General features: G+C 44.5%; 1 protein-coding gene and 1 long non-coding RNA gene across 2 annotated transcripts in view; one reads left to right on the top strand and one right to left on the bottom strand.

Annotated features, from left to right (window-relative positions):
* Window positions 1–21,458, bottom strand: part of LOC106733043 (uncharacterized) — a 150,754-nt gene that overhangs the window by 14,720 nt on the left and 114,576 nt on the right. The gene's annotated exons all lie outside the window — the stretch shown is intronic.
* LY86 (lymphocyte antigen 86) overlaps window positions 2,838–21,458 on the top strand; it is a 29,752-nt gene continuing 11,131 nt past the window's right edge. Inside the window, 2 exon segments of the mRNA XM_006138805.4 lie at window positions 2,838–2,887; window positions 2,889–3,013. Of these exon segments, the coding sequence (XP_006138867.2) occupies window positions 2,853–2,887; window positions 2,889–3,013 (160 nt within the window). The 5' untranslated portion in view covers window positions 2,838–2,852.

The raw sequence follows: 21,458 nt of genomic DNA, 5'->3' as shown, positions 1-21,458 counted from the left end.
TGATCATCATTAGTCAGGCACCCTCAGGACCTGACCAGTGCCAAACCATGGGAGGTCAATATTATCTATCAACATTAGCAGCACTTCCACTGCTTAGTGGGCTCTTAGACGAAATGTGGGGTAAATTAGAGCTAAATAACAGCACTGAACACTGAGAGCCAGGACTGGTGGCTGTAAACAAACTTTATGGGACTGTGGGAAATTTGGCCACACCCATGATAAGTGAACATCCAGCTCACTCAAATCATGCTGCACCACAGATGTTGCTGGACCAGAGTATGCCGGACTAGAGAGGTTCAACCTGTATAAGTTCCCTGAGCTCATCTGCAAGGCCCCCTGACCACATTTAAGTCTCTGGAGGAACCACTAATTATCCTGCTTTCAGTGAACCAGAATAGCTTGTACCAACAAAATCTGTGCTCATTGTCCTGCTTCCCCCAAGTCCATTGATCTGTAGATTGTGAGTGCCTCAGTGAACAGACCATTCATCCTTGCATGTCTGAAAAAAGCACCTACTGCATTACAGCACTTCCATGAACAAAAGTAAGTATTGGGTATACCTCTATTGCAATGAACTGTATAATCATAAGCACCAAGGAGACTGGCTTAAGCATAGTTGCATGGGTTCTGAACCTGGCCACAAAGCACACCCTTTACTATTACACTAGTACCTAAAGAAAGCACAAAACTAGACATGGGTGTGAACCCATATAATTCAGATTTGGCTTTCATGGGCTATATGTTAAACTCATATGTGTTATGGTTCCCCTGAGGACAGTGCCAGCTAACTTTCACCCTCACTACTACATTAACATACATTCTAAAAGATTCTGTCCACAGCAAACAGGGTGGAAACTTCCTTTAAAGAAAAAAAGCTGGAATTAGTTCCCCCCGAAAATTAGGCAGGCAAAGGGTGGCAAAACACTAGAGTTTGTAGATCTTACAGGCCAACTTTGGTAACAGAAATTTCAGCTAAAAAAAAAATCAAGGTTCTAATCCCGGTTTTACTGAGAATGGGAAAACTCTTTGGCTATGTCTACACTGGCCCCTTTTCCGAAAGGGGCATGCTAATTTTAAACTTCAGAATAGGGAAATCCGCGGGGAATTTAAATATCCCACCGCTTTTTTCCGGCTTGGGGAAAAGCTGGAAAAAAGCGTCTAGACTGGCCCGATCCTCCGGAATAAAGCCCTATTCCAGAGGATCTCTTATTCCTACTTCCTGTGGTTAGTGCGGAGATCGTGGACATTGGAGGCTTCCCCCCCAAACCTGGATGAGGTCCACGATCTCCACACTAGACCACGCGGGCGCCCTCCTCTTGCGGCCCTGGGCAGGCTCCTGGGAGCCGCCAGGCTGGTCGCTGGGGGGCATCGGGTGGCTGGCTCATGGGGTGTCAGGTGCAGGGTCTGCTGGCACGGTGCTGGCAGGCTTGCAACTGGCACAAACACTGTAGCCAGCCCGTGCCCCTTTAAGGGCTCTGGGGCCGGGAGGGGGGCAGTAGAGTTTGCCTGGTGTTGGCCAGAGTGGCCTGCAGGGCAAGCTGGGAAGGGCTAGCCTCCCACTAGTTCGAACTAGGCGTTAGTTCTCGTGAAATGAGGTTTACCTAGTTTGAACTAAGCGCTCCGCTAGTTTGAATTAAGTTCGAACTAGTGGAGCGCTAGTGTAGCGCCTATCAAAGTTAATTCGAACTAATGTCCGTTAGTTCGAATTAACTTTGTAGTGTAGACATACCCTTACTTCTTTGCTCTGTATTTCCTCATTGTCTTCAGCAATTGCCAGTTTACATATGCCACATTGTATGAAACAGTTAGCTAGGGTTACAAACTTACACCTTCAGTGGTGTGCATTTATACAGCCACTACATATGCAGAAAAAAAGCCAGAGCTCTGGCTTAAAAGAGAAGCAACAGAGAAACGTTAATCAATGTAACACCATTACACTGAATAATTAAATTGGGATTTGAAAGGTGGGTCATCATTGCACACCTGAAATAATGTTTACCAAAAGTAAAAGAAGGCTTCCTGAAGCTGTGTTCCTAAGTCTCAGGCTCCAGGAAAATCAGATCTACTGAACTGTTCTCTTTAGCAAAAAAAAAAAAAAAAACCACAACCCCACAACCAACTTACTGATAAAATGAAAGTAATGACAAGTGGACAGAGTTGAGTTTATGTCCAAGTGGAACTTATACTCAGGGAACAGGAATGCCACGTTAGGGCATTTTCTACCTCCAAGTGTCACATGAAGCCAGTAATCCTTACTCGCCTTGAGTTGTACCTTCCTTTTCAAGTAGCCTAATTGAAAGCAAACTGGCTACTCATATACTAAGGTACTATTCACTGAGATTAAGAGTGGGAGAATATAATACGTAGTCCTTCCTTAAGTGAAGGGACTGCTCTAGATGACCTCTCAAGGTCCCTTCCAGTCCTCTGATTCTATGAATTTGGCCTACAGGGTTGTGCAGCCTGAAATGCCAAGCTTGTCTTATACTCTGACCCCCCATGTGCCCTTACTACAACATGAGAATGGAGCAGAGTGTGTGTGGGGGGAGGATAAATAGTTTTCTATCTAGTTCAACAAAGAATTAAGACCGCCAAGTGGAGATTTTCCATTGAGTAGGTGTTATTAGCTCATTCGTCATTAGCTTAAACTAACATGAAACAGAAAGCAGAAGTCTGAACACACGGAACTAACACACTCTGAATTCTGATTAGTCTCTTGCTTACACTACGTTGTTTCCAGCTGTGAGCCTGTATTGGATCATTTAATCCTTCTGCAGGCGGTTAATATATAGTAACCTCTTACAGTTGTCACAGTTACTGGAGAGAGGAAGTGAAAAACTACCCTCCTCGTGCTGATGACAAGAGAGAGAAATAATCAGAGACCACATCGCCATCGTGAAGATGTTTAATTCTCCCATACTCCTTTTAGTCCTGTTTTATCTCCGCCTGAGCACAGAATGGCCTACGCACACAGTCTGCAAGGAGAACAATTTGGAAATATATTACAAAAGTTGTGGTGAGATCTTTAAAATTGTATTTTATATTTACAAGGACAATAAAATGGTTATTGCATACCAGGGAAAGTTTATATTCCAGATGATGAATGAAAGGGTTAAGTTTCTGGGCAAGCCCTATTTTTCTAGTTGGAAAGAGCTTAGTTGTTCAGGGGGGGTTTTGCTGCACAAAAACCTCCTGCTGAGATCAAAGATAATGTGGAGAGGAAACAAATCAGGTAAATTCTCCAAAGATTAATAAATAGCTGCCAAAAATAGATGTAATGAACACACAAGGGTTGTGCCACTGGGATTTTTATGCTGAAGTTAGACAAAACCCTTTAATCTTCATCATTCTTACCCCTCTTGTGATACAAAAGCAGGAGGCTGTCATGGAACTGATCTACTGTTTTCCTAAGGTAAGGTTTGGCTGTGGGGATGCATGTTTTCTCTTCTCCTACTTAGAGTGACAAGAGACCCAGTGTGACAGTAAGAAAGGTTTAGTTCAGGTGGTCGAAAGCTGCTACATGCTTAGCTTGCCTCTGTTAAGCAAGCCTGCTGCAGTCATTTCCTGTGGACTGTAAGTTTGTTCTCTAAATCTGTTGTAAAGAAAAGAAGCAAACAGCTCTGAAAATGAATTCTCTGACTAGTGCTTCCTTTTCAAGTAGGTTGCTTTGCTGGCCCTACGCCTCTTCTGTCGTACTGATCTACTTTACTACTGGAACAAAGGGAATTAGATTCACAGACGCCTCATTCATATTACACACGTGATGTGAAAAGAGATTCATGGCAAATGAGCACCCTAGAGTTTGTTTTTCCGATTCATCCAGACACAAAGGGTTCCCCATGAGGCTTTTTCTCCCCTGCAGCTTTGCACATCCATTAAACATAAAACCAGCAAGTGGCAAGAGGAGTAAATAAATATTTGTAATAAAACCCTTAGCCAGCCCATTCCTGGGAGAACAAAATCAGGCTTCACATATTATAAATGGATCTAGTGTATTAGGAAAAATTTAATTAGATATTGAATGGAAGCTTTGTCGTTACCTATATTTTAACAATAATTCCTTGTGTGAATTAATTCTCCCCACTCTGCTAACAGGTCTCTGTTAACAAGTAGCAGGCATCATGGAGGCAGTGGGCTAAATTTTGAGTTGCTTTAAATCGTGACCAGAATTGCCTGTTGGGTGTTATGTCAGTCAACAATTCTCCCACCCACCCACCTCCGCTGATTAGTCAAAATGCCTTAGTTTAGACAAGCATGCACCTCCGTTGCTGTTTTCCCTAAGCACAGATACTTTTCAGCCAGAATAATTGCTGACGTTGAGAACAGCAAGCAAGAAAGAACATCATTCGGGTCCCCATTCTGGTCTCACAGCCATGAGAATCAGGGCACAGCTTTAGAAGGCAGTGGAGGTACACAGGTGTAAAATTAGCATGAGAGCTAAGAGTACAATTCATAGCTCAAGGAAAAATACCTACACTAGCCTCCGTTGAGTTAGCACACTAACAAATAGAATGTAGCTGCAGTGGCATGGATGGCAGGAGAAGCTAGCCACCCTGAGTCCTTACCTAGGGTCTCAGAGAAGTGCTGACTCAGAGCAGCTAGCCCCTTCCGCTCCTTGCACCATCACAGGTCCACTCTGTTCTAGTGAGTTCGCCCAATCAGAGCAAACACAGGGGTGTCTCCTTGTGCTGGAATTGACATTGCCAGCTCTGAATATAGAGGTACCTGAGGTTAGATTCAACATGTATGGGCCCAGTGTTCCTCTCACTGACCCTGGGGCAAACCAGGACTAACTCCAATGAAAGTAATTACGTTATTCCAATATAAGAGACTGGTCTTGGTGAAAGGAGAACTGGGCCTTGTGTCTCCACTGACCAGAGTTGATTACATATACATGTTTAAAAATTTTTAGACAAAAGATGGATTTGACTAAGATTTTTTTATTCTAGTCAAAAGTTTAAGGGTTTTCAACCCTACACTACTCCAGCAATATACTGCCAATAGTGCAAGATGCAACCTCACTTTTCTACATGCTGCTCTCTCACTGGGAGTGTTCCCTCACTTTGCAGTTTTCCTTGTAAGCATCCCTCTTGCCACAGCATACTTTTTTTTTATATACAATCTCTTACGCAGATTCATGTCCCATCCCCATAAAGTTTTTCCCAATGCTTCTCACAGGGTGAAAGGTTGGGATGAGAGTTTTCACCAGTCTTGAGGCTACATCTAGACTGCACTCTTAAATCGGAAAAAGATACGCAATTTGCACTGTGCACATTGCGTTTCTTTTTTCCATTTAATTTTGAAAGATTTTACACGGCACCAAATTTTGAATCTACACGGCACCAAATTTAGGAAAAAAGTGCTCTTTCGAGCCATCCCTTATCCCTTGAAGAACAAGGTTTACAGGGATGGCGAAAGAGCACATCCGTTCTTTCGAAAAAAAATGTGAAAAAGCAGACACGTTCCTTGGACGTGGCATTGCTTTTTTGAGATACTTCCAGTATTCCATGCAGTCTAGTCGTAGCCTGAGATTTTTTATTTCTTTGCCCTTCCTTCCAGCCCTCCCCTCTCCATTCATATCTCCAATTTAAAAGATCCCAGCTGATGAGATGAATCCCCTCTTAACTGATTCTGATCACGCCTAATCAACCATCTCCCAATGTGGCCAGAGCACGGATGCTTACAAAGTGCATAGATTGGCAAGCCTCCGCCGCACAAGCTACTCCCACTATGTCTCCTAAAAGCCCCTTTAGCTATTCTCATCTAAGAGGAAATAACAATGCCATATTTTGTCTGTTTTGATAAACTTCTTTCCCAAGCCAGGCAACATTGCCCGTTACACAGCATAGACTTATGAGATATTTCCAATGTAGCAATTCCCAAAAACCACAGGGCTGCTTGTTATGCCAGAAAGATAGCTTTTCATGGTGTCAGGCTGAGGTCACAGAGTTCAGAATCAGAGCTCAAGTTGCTGCCTAACCCATAAATCCTAGACTTTGGTGGAGGGGGAATAATAATAAGTAACACTGTACATGACAGGCATGTTCTGCTGAATGGCAGAAGAACATTACATGTGAATTGTAAAGCAAAAGCTGAACATTCATTTTAACCCCATAAATCCAGCTGGGAATATTCAGCCCAGAAATAAATGTAAGCCAATCTCGGTAAAAATCTTCTCCCTCATTCTCTGCCAGCCTGAGAGCATAGGATACTTCCACTGAAGATATCCCAGAATGCATCATTCTGCGACATCAGATATGGGTTATAAAAAGGGTTCTCAGGTGATATCTTGTGCCAAGTGAAATCAATAGAAAAAATGGATTAATGGGACCAGGATTTCCCCCCGCCTATTTGTGATTTTACAGCTTGGGATACTGACAGTGCTCAAGGAAGAACAAAAAGGATTTCAGGAAAATACATTTTTAACTAATGTATTCACAATTTTATTTCTCTGCTCAGTGCTGTACACTAGTGTAGTTCACCAAGATGACAACAAAAAAACTGACAAGCCAAAATAAGGTCAAATGTTACTATGTTGTCTGCAGAGTAAGACCAGACAGACAAGATAGGCCGAAGCAAAAAGTAACTCAATTAATTACAAAGAGCTATGAATGGAAAGAAAGGCACCAAAAAGAAAAAATCCTGATCAATAACTCTGTAGTGAGGAACCTAGGCCGAGAAAGTGGTGGTCCTGAGAAGTAAATAGGTTGGTTCTCTTAACAGCTTGTGGATAGTTAAGGATTTCCTATAGAGTAGACAATATAGTACACCAGGTGTGACGGGTTTACTGGGTGTGAGCGCCCCTTCCCGACCGCGAGAGGGGAGCCAAGCGGACCCACCGTCTAATCCTGGTTAGGGGTCTGAGTTGGTGACGGGTTTACCGGGAGCGAGCGCCCCCTCACAGCCGTGAGAGAGGGGCCCGATGGACCCACCGTCTGGTCTCTGGTCCAGTCACGGTGGCCCTAGCCCCTTTTCCTGCCCCTCCCCGGAGTCTGTGTTCTAGCGACCCGCAGTCCCGGGTTCACCTAAAGTCAGTGCCTAGTGTCGTGCAGATGAGGACAGAGCGCTGGGAGGGGTTTAGGGGAACCCGGGCCCACCCTCTCCACAGGGTCCCAGCCCGGGGCCCTAAGGGTTGGGGAATCAAATCCCTTCCCCAGCTGATGGGGTTCCACCCTGAAGCTCATCAGCCCAAGGGCACCAGAAACGCTCTGCCCCAGGCTGCATCCTATTCCCCCGCCCAGCTTCCATCCCTGCCAGTGACTCTCAGGGGCTTACCCGTCTGCTGTCGTCCTTGGGCCCAGTCGGGCTCTGCGGCATCCTGTCGCCCTCCTGCCGCATCCTCCAGCACAGGGGAACATCCTCTCCCTTAGGGAATGACCGGGAGTGGCTCCTTCCCCCTGAGTCACTCTGCTGCCTCTGGCCCAGCCACTTTTCAAACAGCCCGGGTGAGGCTGTGGCAGTGCGTCACAACGCCCCATGGGCATCCTCACGCCCTGGGATGCTGGGCCAGAAGCCCAGAGCCCCGCCCCGAGGGCCTTCCCATGCCCCCGGGTTACATGGTCGCTGGCTGGCGTGCACCGATGCCATTCCGCCATGCTTCCTCCTTAGCGGGGTGCATGGCGTCTCGCTGCCCTCAGGTACAGCCACGGCGGGTGCGGCAAACACCGTCACTCCTCGTGGCGCCGCCCCACTCCGCCCGTCTGCCAGGGGAGCGGGTGAGGTTTCCCCCGGGGCAGTATGGGCCCCGATGGGCCCATCACACCAGGGAATAAGTGATCAAAATGAAGGAAGATCTACCATGACCACAAACCACCTCAGAAGTCTTTGTAGAGTTATTAAGACAGAAGTAACACAACTCACCTTCCTGAAGATCCTTCCAATGCCAAAAGCAATCAACAGTAATACTAAGGTCTAACCGATGGATGTGCCAGGAGTGTAGAGAGGTTGATTTTACATTTATTAGAAAGTGCAACAATGTCAGATTGTGTTCAGCAGGATTTCCTAAGTCTAAAAGGATGGCTTTCATATATCTCAAGTAACTTGGCATTCACTTGCAACATATGAAATAAGACTGGAATACTGAAAAAATTAAATGTTTTCACATTCTCCAATACTTCTATCATATGATATATACATTCAGTCTCTACAGAAACTTAAGACATGGACGAGTTCCCAGGTCCATTTAGTGCTGTATCCTGTCTCTAACAGTGGCCCATACCAGATGCTTCAGGAGAAGCTATAAACATTCTGCAAGAGGCAGATGGGGGATTGGTTCCCCACATTAAATCTCATCCCACTCTCCAGTAGTTTGAGACTGGCATAAATCCTGAAGCATAGCAATTTAATATCCCTTCCACAATTTGTATCATTCATTATATAAGATACATGTAAGAAGAACTCAAAGTTATCAAATGTAAAGCTTCACTGCCATTTTTAATCACTTGTTTATTACTTTGTAATCTGTCTTGGTGCCTGTTTTGTAAAGCTTTTCAGGAAAATCAGACTAGGAACATCATAATATTTTAAACACTTTGACTAAGTGCATGAGTGAAGTGGCAATTTGACAAAGTGACTAAAAACTTCAGTCATGTAATCAAGCGGTTTGTTGGACAGAGTAGGCCAAATTCTCTCTCGGATTCCATGAGGACAGGCACATCAAAGAGACAGAATTAAGGCATCTCTGATGAAAATGTCACTTATTTCAGGGGACTCGGATTAATTTAGTACAATGACTGTAACGTTGGTCTAGTCTCCAAATAACTCACACGCTCTCTTTGGGCAGAGATCTCTCTCCATTCTGTTTGTACAGCATCCAGCACAGCGAAGTCCTGATCCATTACTCTATCGCGTAGTGGCTACAATAGTACTGTTTTTATTATTTGTACCTGCCTTGTGAGTGGAAGATTAACTGCATTTTTATTCTTGGCCCTTTACGCATACATTCCCAGATATGAAACGAATCACATATAGAAAGGAGAGGGCTTCCAAGAATCAAACTGCCTGGTAGACAAACAGTTTTCAAGTGACTCTTGCATTGTTAACACAGTGTTGCTGAGTGAAAGAGAGAAAGCATAATAGGAGAGTTTTTTTCTGGAGATATGAAAGGAATCTCCAACACAAAAGTTTGACTCCTGTCCCTTTGTACTTCAGAGTGACTTCTCCCATAATAATGCTCTTGACCTCTTCAGTGTATATTTTAAAAGCTAATTGTCTGGGAGAAGGGAGGAGAACGTAATGTAGTTAAGTGCCCTGAGCAGATTTCTGTGCTATTCAAGTGTCATGCTCCTACTTTGAAAGGGCATGCAAACAAAGCTGATGGAGCGTAACTGACAGCTGCTTATAGAGGGTTTATATAACTGTAATTGTATTAGTTTATGTTAATTAGCATTCTCAAGTGTTCCAAGGACACCCTCCTCACAAAGTACACCAGGCTCTTGCTGCTATAGCTATCTTAGCACCCATACTACCAAGCCTGTTATTTTGAAATAAGGAGCTGTTTATTTCAAAATAATAACTCCTGCTTTCCATGAGGATTAACGCTTATTTCGAAATAGTTATTTTGAAATAGCAGTAGTGTGGACGCTCCCCTGCTGCTATTTCAAAATAACTACTCCCCAGAATCATTCGAACTAATTACACCTCAGTGCTTCCTGGAGCTCTAAGTCAAGGCAGTGCATCCACATTAAGGGAGCGTACCGGAGACTAATTTTGAGGATTCTCTGTAGTGTGGACACACTATTTTGAAATAGTTATTTTGGGAGTAAATATTTTGAAATAAGTTATTTTGAAATAATGTCCTAGTGTAGACATGCCCTCAGTGAGGCGGTAAAGTATTTTCCAGGTGTGTTTACTACATAGTATCTTGAAGAGTTTTATGATCAGCCAGTGTTATGATCATCATGTGTTGGTGTCAACACCTGGAGACAACTAGTTTTGGCTGATTGAACAGCTCCGCCCAGAAATACATCCTCAACTTATTCACCGAATTCATGAAGTATCTAGACTAGATTGGGGGAAAAGCCTCACAGATTCTACTCCCTAAATATGAAAAATGTCTAGAGCGGTGATGGTCTATTTTTGTCAAGATCTACATTTCTTGATCCAAAACCCAGATCAAGACCCAGACCCCAGAGAAAACAACAATAAAAATAAGTTATAATAAGTAATTTAAAAGATTCCAGGGTTCATAAAAGCATCTGCTGATCCAGATATGGTCCATCTAATGACTATTCCTGTTCTAGAGGACTGGATAGAGGTCTCTAACAAACCTCATCACTGACTTGGAATCTGGTGACTCTGAAAAATAAAGAAATGGGTATATCAATTTTTGAAGACTTTGCTTCCAATATGTAGGAGCAACAAACAGGGAATTTCAGAAAATGCTTCAAGAAGCCACCCAAATAGAAATAGTTGGGTTGCCACTCTGAGGGAGACCTTATAGAAGGCCAGCAGGCCCAACTTATTTTTCTGGCTAGCAGAAAAAGTGTTTAAATAAGAAGCTGATTTCACACCTTATATCTAGCTTTAATTTTTTTTTCAAGTCAAATCAGGCCCATTGTTCATGAATTGAAGTTTCAGGAGAAGGATAAACAAAGATCTATATAATCTTATATTCAATAATCAAAACAGTCAAATGGACACTATCTGTAGAATACCATGAAAGCACTTCCATAGTTAGGAATAAGGACAGCCATTAGCTCTAGTTAGGAAGTGAACCCATTGCTCTCCTCTTCGTGATATCTAAGCTACTACAGAGGACTTGACATGAAGATATTGGCAAGGAGGCTAGCCATGGCTTCTGGACACTATTTTCACATAGCAAACTTGCTGCCCATGCTTACATGGGACAAAGTAAGCCCTGTCATGCCACATTGGTCTTCAACCCTTTTCATAGGAACATTCCAAACTTCAAGCAGCCAGATTTCTGCAAGAGTAAAATTAGCCTCTGCTCTGCCCAAAGAGGTTGCAGTTTTTATCAGATCTCACTAGCTTTGAGTCACAAATGGAAATGTCCTCTCTGATTACACTGCCCCATTAATCTGATTGTGACAGATTCTGATCTGAAAGGGTACAAAACTGCAACCTCTTAGGGCAGAGCAGTGAACTAAGCTTGCACTCACAGGACTGGTGTACACTAGAAAATAAGGCCGACTTAGTTAAGCTGCTCAGGGGTGTGATGTAGTTAAGACGACCTAAGCTTAGTGCAGCTGACTTAGTTCGACATAAGAAACGTGCCATCAGCCTTGCTATCACCATCTTGCAGAGCGGCAGTTTTGCTACAGTGACAAAGCCAAGGAAGTATCTATAGCATAGAGGTGCAGCTGCAGCACTGTAGTGACTCTTCCCACCCACCCCAAAAGTCTTGGCCATGTAAATTGAAAAGCTTCTTGGGGACCAAATATACTGTGACTACAGCTCAACTTTTTTTTTTAATGGAAGCAACAACATGAGCTGTCAGATATGAAGCTGATCTCTAAAGCATGGGATCATATTTTATGAACCCAGAATAACCAGCTTTGATTGCTCACTAGTACCGGGCTAACAGATTGTCTTCTTGATTGATTTTGGCAGCAACTTTAATTTTACATAACTCCAGTTTCTGCTTTTCCCATCAGCCCATGTTAATTTGGATTGCTGGTCTCTCTGCCTTGGTGTATACTTTATCAGTTCATGAACTCTCTTTTCAGTTAAAGGAAATAAGCATGCTGGGAGCATTAGTGGTTAGGGAGATAGTGGGAAGGGGAAATCTTGTTTCTTGCTTTTACAAGGTAAATGTTAAATCATGCACTGGATAAAAGAAGGCTCTCTCTCCATTACTCATTGTTTTATGACAGCTAGATTGAGCCAGATGCTTCATTTTTATTTGTTTACAGATTGAAACTCCCTTCACTGGGATTCTCTGGTCCAGCAACATTCGTGGTCCACCATGGATGTTGCAGGATCAAAGAGCATCTGTGGAAGGACAGCAACCAGGATCCCATGGAGTTGGCAGGGCAGTGGGCTGCCCACAGTGAGTTGACAGTGGGACTGCCCAGTGGTGTTGGCTGACCCAGCGCATGGCTGCCCGGTGGGACTGGGAGCAGGGCTGGCCCGAGCCATTTTGGTGCCCCGGGCCTCAAGTGCGCGGCGCTGCCCCCAGGGCACACGGCCCCGCCTCCGGGCACACGGCACATGAGCGGACCCACCCCCGGGATCCGCCCCTGCCCCCAGAGTGCGTGGGCAGACGCATGGCACATGTGCTTCCCAGTCAGCCCAGCCACTGTTGATGGTGCGCAGCCTAGGGCTGCCCAGGGCAGGCTGCGCCTGGCCGTGCAGGGCCCTGCGGCTGCGGGGGGAAGGGCGCTGCTGGCCAGTGCTGTGGGGGTTAACACGGCCCCCGCCCCAGGCAACCGCTGCAGCCCACCAGGAGCTGGGTGCCCTCCGTAGGTTGGCACCCTGGGCAGCTGCCTGGCTAGCCCACCCCTTAGTCCGGCCCTGACTGGGAGCCACAGCGTGCGGCTGTCCCGCAGGTCCTGGAGCTCCAAAGCAGCATGCACGGCTGCTTGGCAGGTCCTGGAGCTCCAAGGCAGTGCACATGGCTGCCAGGTGGGTCCCAGAGCCACAGCAGTGATGGCTGCCAGCAGGGTTGACAGGGCAGAGAGGCCAGCAGGATGTAGGGAGCCAGCCGGGAGGCCAGCAGCCGGAGCAGGAGAACTGGTGGCAGAGGTCCAAAATGAACTCCCCTGGTCCAGCAAAATCCCTCATCTGGGACCAGACATGTCCTGAGGTTGCTGGACCAGGGAGATCCAACCTGCAATTGCCTTTGCACCTGAATTATTCAAAGCCACAAGAAACCAGCTCCCCACTGGTGTTTTCTTGAATAGATTCCTAATGGACAGCAATCAAGGAGCTAGAGTTCCCCTTGAAAATGTTTTCATTTGCTCTATCAAAAATAGCTTGTGTGACAGTCTGAATGTCCATCTGGTCCATGATCCATAGAGGGATGACTGATCACATGGTGTCAGCCCTTCTTCTCTATTTCCAGTTGCTATGTCTAGGATGACCATGTTTCCCTATATTCAATACGGGGCAGTATTAAATAGGTGAGCCAAAGATATGTCAGATATCTAGCAAGACCTTAAGATTAGCTCTTTTTGTTGTGTAAAGTGGAGGTCATCAAAGAGTACACACCCCCACAATACTGTTAAAGATCAAGAACTGAATAATAGTGGTTCATGAGCAGTCTTGTGGTAAATTTACTCTTTAGATGTGCCACGAGGAACACCTTCTAGAATCTGCCATTTAGACCTCTCTTGAGGTATGTCTAGACTGCAGAGTTTTTCTGGAAAAATGGCCATTTTCCCAGAAAAACTACACGTACGTCCACACTGCAATTGCGTTCTTTTAACAGAGGTTCCAACAGCAGTAAACCTCTTTCCTTGAGGAAGAAGACTTTTTCCGAAAGAGCTCTTTCAGAAAAAGGCATATGTGAATGGGGAAGAGGGGTTTTTTTCTGAAAGAAGAGGCCTCCAGGAAACAGCACAGGTGCCCTGGTGGCCACTCCATCCATAGTAATCACAATTGAAATGTGAGATAGCATCCAATCAATGTGGACGCTATCTTTCGAAAAAGCAGATCGCTTTTTCAATGCGCTTTTGCTGTGTGGATGCCCTCTTTTGAAAGAAGTTTTTCTGGAAGATCTCTTCCGGAAAAGCTTCTTCCGAAAGAAGCCTGCAGTCTAGACATAGCTTTAGAGATGTCGCACATAGAGAATTTAGAGTAACTCACAACCCGCAAGAGACCCTTTCAATTACAATAAGAGCAGGAATTTCTATGTGTGAGGCAGAGTTCCTTGGCTGATGTACAATTTAGATGTGTTCTCATCCAGAAGAAGGATGTGATCCACTCCTGTGCTACTCCAGTATCACGCTGGTGTAACTTCACTGACTTGTGGGAGTTTCAACAGCATAAAACTGGAGTAACACAGGGCTAATCAAGGCTGCTTAAAGAGAAGATTTTAGTGACCCTGTTAAGCACTAAACATGGATGTTACTTGTGGAGTCAAGAAAGCTTCTTATTAGAGATCTGAAGAACCAGCACAAAACGAATTCCATACTCAGTGCTGGCCTGCTTTTCATCTGACGATAAAAGGCTTCTGTTCAACGGCAGGTAGAGCAGCAAGTCATAGCTGTTTCCTTAAGGGTCTCCCTGCACCAATTATAACTTATTGCCCCACTTCTGCAGCTGATTTCAGATAATTCTAGAGAGGGGTGGGGCTGAGGGCAGCTGACCCTCAGCCCTGCCTGGAGTGTGGTGCTGGCTCCCCCAACACTTCATCCCCCCAGCTCTTAGCACGGCCTGGAGTGCATGGCATGATGCTCCAGCAGAGATTTAAAGGGCCCAGGGCACCCGCTGCCACTGTTACTTTGGCAGTGGCAGGAGCCCCAGATCTCTTTGAATTGCTGGGGCCGTGAGGCAATTGCTCCCTTTTTCCCCTCTGTCAGCAGGCCTGAGTGAAGGGTCATGTTTTGGTAGGCTGGGTTTGGCTTTTTGTTTACTATCACTACACCTCTTACTGAATGTTTATGTTAGAGAAGACAAAGTCAAAGGAGTGGACCTCGCACTCTGAGCAGTAGGTGATGAGGTTTGTGATGGTCCTTAATTCTTGGGGAGTTCAATCCACATCTCATACTGCCCCCAGAGGAGATTCAATCTCCAGCACCAAAGAGCTTTTACTTGTATTGCTGAGAGTTCCATAGTGCCAGTGAAGCAAAGCTGATGACCAAGTTCTTCGTCCTGGACCCTGGTCATAGAGAGCTTTGAAAATAGGGACTGAGTCCTTGAAGACCTTCATTCAAAATTCTATAGGAAGCCAGTTTAGAGCGCAGAGAACATGTCTGATGTGTTTGCCACAGTCTGTGTTGCTGAGGAGTTATGCCACAGCCTTCTGAAATAGCTGGAGTTTCCTAATTTTTACAGGCTCATGTCCAAGTCTGTTGCATGGCTGTAATCCAACTGACACAGATCTGAGTTTGCTTTTTTGTTACATTTCAGATATGTCTTCTCAACGATCATATGCCTAGGCTGGGGGAGGGAGGATCCTCAAACTTGTGGCTTGGGACTCCAAATGTGTCAGGATCCCATTAAAATGGCATTGCCAGGGCTGACAGATTTGCTGGGGCTCAGGGCTGAAGCAGATGCCCAAGGGCTTCAGCCTTGGGTGGAAGGGCTCAAATTGTAAGCCATCAGCCTGGGGCTAAAGTCCTTGGGCTTCAACTTTAAGCCCCTGCCCGAAGAGGAGGGGCTCAGGTTTCATTCCCCCATCTTGGAGCTATATAGTAATTTTTGTTGTCAGAAGAGAGTGGTGGTGCAACGAAGGTTGAGAACCCCTGGCCTAGGCTAAGCTCTGTCCCTGAACATGAAGCATGGCCAATGCTTGGTTCAGAAAGCATCACCCTGGCAGCAAGAAAATGATCCAAGAACGACAGGGTGTTGAAAATGATTCCTTCGGCAATAAAGATTAGGCACGAGTTGATTTTTCTAGTCTGGTGAAACACAAAACAAATATATGCCTTAATCTGGCCTTGGCACACAATCCATACCCTAGGCTCACCCCCAGACCAGGCCTTCTCCACAGCCCTTCTTTTGCCCTCTAGTCTCCCACCCAGTCTGACCTTGCACCCATGCTATTGTGCTGCTCTCTAGCCTCCACGCTATACCCAAGCCCTATGCTATTCCACAGGCAGTGGCGGCAGCAGCATAAGCCTCCTTTTGCCTACCAGGACTGGCAGCAGAGGCCTTAATTTCCAAGACCAGTTGCTCTGATACATCTGTTGGGTTGGTGGGATGAATTTGATGCACTCTTCCTCCCACCACACTTTTATTGACTTAGCACTATCTACACCAGAAGTTAGGGTGGCTTAATCATGTTGTGTTCAGGGGGGTGGAGTTTTCACACCCCTGAGCAACGTAGTTGGCTCAACCTAATTTGGTGCAGATCTGGAGTTAGGCAGACAGTGCATCAGTTAGGGTGTATATGTTTTAGAAACAGACACTGATCTAGCTACATCAGTGAGGGGTGTGAAAAATTAAGCCAACTTAAGCTCCACTGTAGACAGCACTAGATCAAAAGAAGACTCCTTCCATCAGCATAACTAGCATCTATCAGAAAGGGGGATTTACTATGGGGACTTTTTTCTCTCTCTCCTTTCACTGTAGTAAGTGCTGTGCTGTTGTCGTCTTTCTAGTTAGACAAAATCTGAGCCTAAATTTTTCAAGCTCTCATTGGCAACAGTGAGAAACTTATCCTTTTTCAATTCTGATATGATCACTTGACCATGGGAGCCTGGACCGTAGGCATAGCCTATAGTGCCTACACTTAATCCAGTTCTTGTGTACATGATTCCTACTTACAGTATTTCCAGCCCAAAATGTTTGATACTTGTGAGTCAGACTGAAAAAAAAATCATGATATTAATTTAAATATCTTTTTAAAAATTATTACATTTAGCCCTGGATTTGAGGCTTTCAGTTGCACATTTTCAAACTGTTTCTCTTCAACCAGAATGAGGGCTAGAAAATTACTGTTCAGAAATGGAAGTTGAGATTCACGCATCCTCACTTCGAGCTGGGGCTTTAAGTAATACACTAAATATCACAGGAGTTGGCAACACTATTTGCAGTAGGGGTGCATGGTTCCTTTGCAGCCCCAAAGAGGTTGGCATGTGAGAGTCCTCCCACTCCATCTCCGTGATGCCTAAAGGACCAAAAGTGTTGTGGGGTTTGGAAGACAAAACCGAGCAGGAATTCTACACTGGTACATCCCTGAGCTGAGTGAAATGTCCATCTGCACTTGAAGATTCAAGTTAGCAAACTCAGTGTTGATCATGATTCTCAGATCAGTGTAGACCAGGACACAGTGTGCTCAGGCTGGTGCCACCTAATCATGATTAAATGGTTTCAGCTACAGAGCTACCCAGGGTTTAATCACCATTAGCTGACATGAATGATACAATTTGTTTTGCTCTACACTGAATTCAGTCACCATCAGCACTGCGTCAGCTAATTCAATTCTTCACAACCATGTGTCCAGCACGGTGTAGTTTGAGTGATGACAAGTCTTAAACAGAGGGTCATCAAATAGATTGCACATGTGCAATCATTCTGTTTTAACAGAGTCCCTCCACCTCAGCTCCCAGTGCGTAGTTTCCTCTGAATTCCAAATCACTCTGGACTGTTCAGGTTAATTTATTCAATAGACATTAAAAGGAAGTATTAAGGGAATGCCTAAATTATGGCATCCAAAAGAGTTAATCTCTATCTCCTTTCTTCACTTGGATGTGTGAGGATTGGTTTTGTTAAGAGCTTTGTAGGTGAAAAGTGCTGTTCAAGTGCCAAGTATTTTTCCCCTCATGCTCATTTCCAGCACCCTGCAGCACTGTACTGTCCTTGTGTGACCCTAATAAAGCCATTCAATACAACTGCATTGTTTATCACCTCTCAAAAGTGTGGTTTTTGACGAGCCAAAAGGTACCAAAATACATACTGGAGAGCTTGTGTAATGCTCTGTGATGTGCAGAGACATGAACACAGTCACACAAGCACCACAAAGCTCATGTGATTGCAGCATCTAACGCTGCTGCACTCATTTATTATAATGACTTGGAAGCAGTGGTATCTTGGAGCAGTATCAGATTACTTCCAGGCAAAACTGAATCCTGTGCAAGGTCAATGGGGTGGGGGGCGCAATTCTAGAACAGACCATCAAAATTATGAGAGCAGTCGGTTTTTACAGTGGCAGTCCAGTTTCTGCAGTGCTGCAAGAACAATTTGTACAATGAGGATGCTGAGAGCCATTGCACCAGACAGTAAAGCAGGGGTAAGGAACCTCAGGCCCGCCTCACTGCTGGGCTGAAGCAAACAAAATCTACTAGGATAGGCTCCCCTAGACTCTGGTGTGTAAGGGTGAATGTGGAGAGTATCTTTCTCCTTTTCAGACAGGGGCCATATCAGTGAGGGTCCCTCCACCCCCTTTTGCTTGTCACTTGTGGTTCCAGTCTGATTTTTCTGTGGGTCAATGGCCCTTAATCCGAAAAAGGTTCCTCAACCCCACTGTAGTGCCTGTATATGATGGAAACCACTTCAAGCAGGGGGAGGGGAAGGGCAATAGCAGCACAGTATCCCCAGCACCTGTAGTTCCAGCACCTAACCAATGCTGTGTTGAGATGGTCTACTCATCCTTCCAGAGTATTCACCCACTAGGTTACAAGGAATGTCAAAGGAGATTGAAATCTAGCATTATGGGCCACTGCATGCAATGTGCCAAATATAAATACAGACTGCAAAAATATCCCTAAAACCTTCAGGAAGTAGTGAAACGAGGGACTTAGCATTACATCGGGTGTGTCAGATCAGTGGGCATTGTTCTAAGGGACAGCTGATGAACAGCAGTTAGAATTTGGAACCCCTGTTGGTTCCCTGCTAACTCGCCAAAAGAGCAGTGCGTAACCACAGATGATGGTCCTTCTGAAAGCTGCAAACTCAAATGTTGAATACAATGGAAATCTCTGTACCATCCCTGGCTCCTATTATATTCAAAGAAGGGATCAGAACTTCAGCTATAGTCAATGATTCAGATGACCTGAGGGTCTTGTATCTGAAAAGCAATTGCATGAAAGAAGTCAGAACTAGAGGTCCCCAAGCTAGACATCCCTACGTCTTGAGGAAGTTCTAACATTTGACCTCAGATACATCTCAAACAAATATAAAGATATAAAAATGCCTATTTTTCTGTTAAGCATTTACTTGCAGAAAAGCTGAACTTTTTTGCAAAATTTCAATAATCATTTCAAATGTTGGTAATATAGCGCAGCTGAACTGGAAAAGCAAATGATGGTGTCTGAAACCAGAAGAGTTTCTGGCTTTAATTATGGAAGAGCTAACAGATGGAAGGGGTGGGCGGAGGAAAGACAGGGATCTGGGAACATGCAGTTCTTGCACTATGAAGTATTGCAGGAAAAGGAATTATCATGTATTTTATAGTCAGAAAGGTAAATGTTTTTGCTTTGGGTAGGTGAAAGACATAACATGTTTTTTTTTAGTTTAGATGAATCATTTCTGACTGAAGCAAGCAAGAAAGAACAAGTATAAAGTCTCTTTGCGGCACAAACATTGATTCACTCTTGGAATATTGTACTTCTTCAATTGCTCCTGTGGGAGATAGAGTCCTCCACATTTAAAGAGCTAGTACAGAAAAATCAGAATGATCTCTCCTTTCAGCTACATACCTATTCAGAGCACAATAAAATGAGCAGCCATCTTCTTCAATTAACAATAAGAAAAGTCGACTTAGTATTCTCTAATTTCCTTTAGTTGCACCCTCTTTGCCTACATCTCACTGGCACTGCAACTCATTCTACTTTCTCCTTAATCAGGAAAAATTGCTACTAGGGGGTACCATCCCCATTACAGACCAGGTTGGATTGTAAAGTCCTAGACTGATATACCATAGGGTATGTCTACACTGCCACCCTAGTTTGAACTAGGGTGGCTAGTATAGGCATTTGAACTTGTAAATGAAGCCCAGGATTTAAATATCCCGGGCTTTATTTGCGTGTTCCCAGGCGCCACCATTTTTAAATGCCCCGTAGTTCGAACTCCCTGCCCGCGGCTACACACGGCATGGACTAGGTAGTTCGAATTAAAGCTCCTAATTCGAACTACTGTTACTCCACCTGCAATGAGGAGTAACGGTAGTTCAAATTAGGAGCTTTAATTCGAACTATCTAGTCCGTGCCGTGTGTAGCCATGGGCAGGGAGTTCGAACTGCGGGGCATTTAAAAATGGTGGCGTCCGGGAACACGCAAATAAAGCCCGGGATATTTAAATCCTGGGCTTCATTTGCAAGTACGAATGCCTACATTAGCCGCCCTAGTTCGAACTAGGGTGGCAGTGTAGACATACACATAGAGACATGGTCAGAAATATGTGTCCCCACCCACAAGGGAAAGTTTTGATTTTTCAGCAAAAAATCAAAAGCCATTAAAATTCTATATGGAAATTCCACTGCAGATTGTCATGTGAGCTGTAGCGTATGTGCTTCATACTTCCATTCTCCTCTATGCCATGATCTTTGGACAGACTACATCTTGCATGATGCACCACAGACAAGTGTTCCGTGTAAGCTGAGCACTTGGGTGGCCACCCAGGAGACATTCAAGTGATGCCCACCTGATTAGCAGAGCGCACACAGCTGGCAGCATCTGTTTCTACTGGTGGTGCACATCTGATTTGAGTTGGTGCACATATCAAAATTTATTCTGCACACAGATGGAAAAAATTAGAGGGAACATTGCCACAGAGATGCCTCTTGTTGAACCGCTGTGGTGTCTCTTGGGTATCCCATGGCATAGTGCACCCTGGATGATGTAGTCTGGCTGGGAAGCACAGCCCATAAAGGAGAACGGGCATGAGGCTCCTGAACTGAAACTCTCATAAGTTCATTTTGTTGCAAAATTGTGAACCTTCTCCATAAAAAGCAGACACTTTTCACAAAGAACTTCATTTTGTCAGAAACCCAGTGTCACAATGAAAAGGTTTTGACTAAAGAATTTTGACCAGCCTTGGTGCCATGATTCACTTAGATGGTTGAAACAGACCAATCCCAAAACAAGAACAAACTGTGTTGGTTGCAATATAATTTTGCAACTGTGACCTCCTCTCAAAACCACAATGATAAATCTTTTAACCTTTCAGCAATCTGTAGCTCTTATTCAAGTTCAAGCCATTACAAAAAGCAATGATAGCTGCAACTGGAGCATCACTAGTTTATACATTTAAGCCACAGACTCCTGATTAGTCTAGAATCTGATCAGGTGCTTCTTAATTTTTATCATCACTCTTTGCACCAAATACAGAAATGAGAGATTCTCTTGCAGAAGCAAAGAGGAAACCAACCCCTGAGAGGGGACAGAGAAAAGTGGGGAGGGAGCCCTAGATGCTTTAGAGAAAGGAGAAGTCTGAAACTATGTTTCCCACAAGAGCAAGAAACGGCTCTTTTCACCTCATTGCAGCCACTTTTTAAACCAAAGTTGCAAAATAGGAAGCAACCAGCATGGGGGGACAAGCCATAAAGTCACTGCAACTCTTGTGTAACTGCTAAACAGCTTCCTTGGTGCCATCCTTCCTTTTCTAGCCCATCACACAACTAAATGGACAAATTCATTGAAAGAAAAAATACAATGCAGCTCGCTGAAATGAAACTTTGCAAATATCCATTATCTTTTTCATCTCACAGCTATATTTAGTCAGTTATTTTTAAAAGCAGAAAATAAGTTTAGGATGGCTCTTTGGAGAGCTTATATTTTTCCCGGGTCTAGGGTTGACTGATTGTTTTCTAAAGATATCTGCCCCTCTTTTCTTCATCTCCTCTTGCTTTACCTTGTCTTTGAGCCACTGGACTTCATTGCTTGTAGGCTCCCTCC

Source organism: Pelodiscus sinensis, chromosome 2, assembly GCF_049634645.1.
Source record: "Pelodiscus sinensis isolate JC-2024 chromosome 2, ASM4963464v1, whole genome shotgun sequence".
NCBI classification, from domain to species: Eukaryota; Metazoa; Chordata; order Testudines; family Trionychidae; genus Pelodiscus; species Pelodiscus sinensis.
This window is presented reverse-complemented; position numbering and strand designations above follow the sequence as displayed.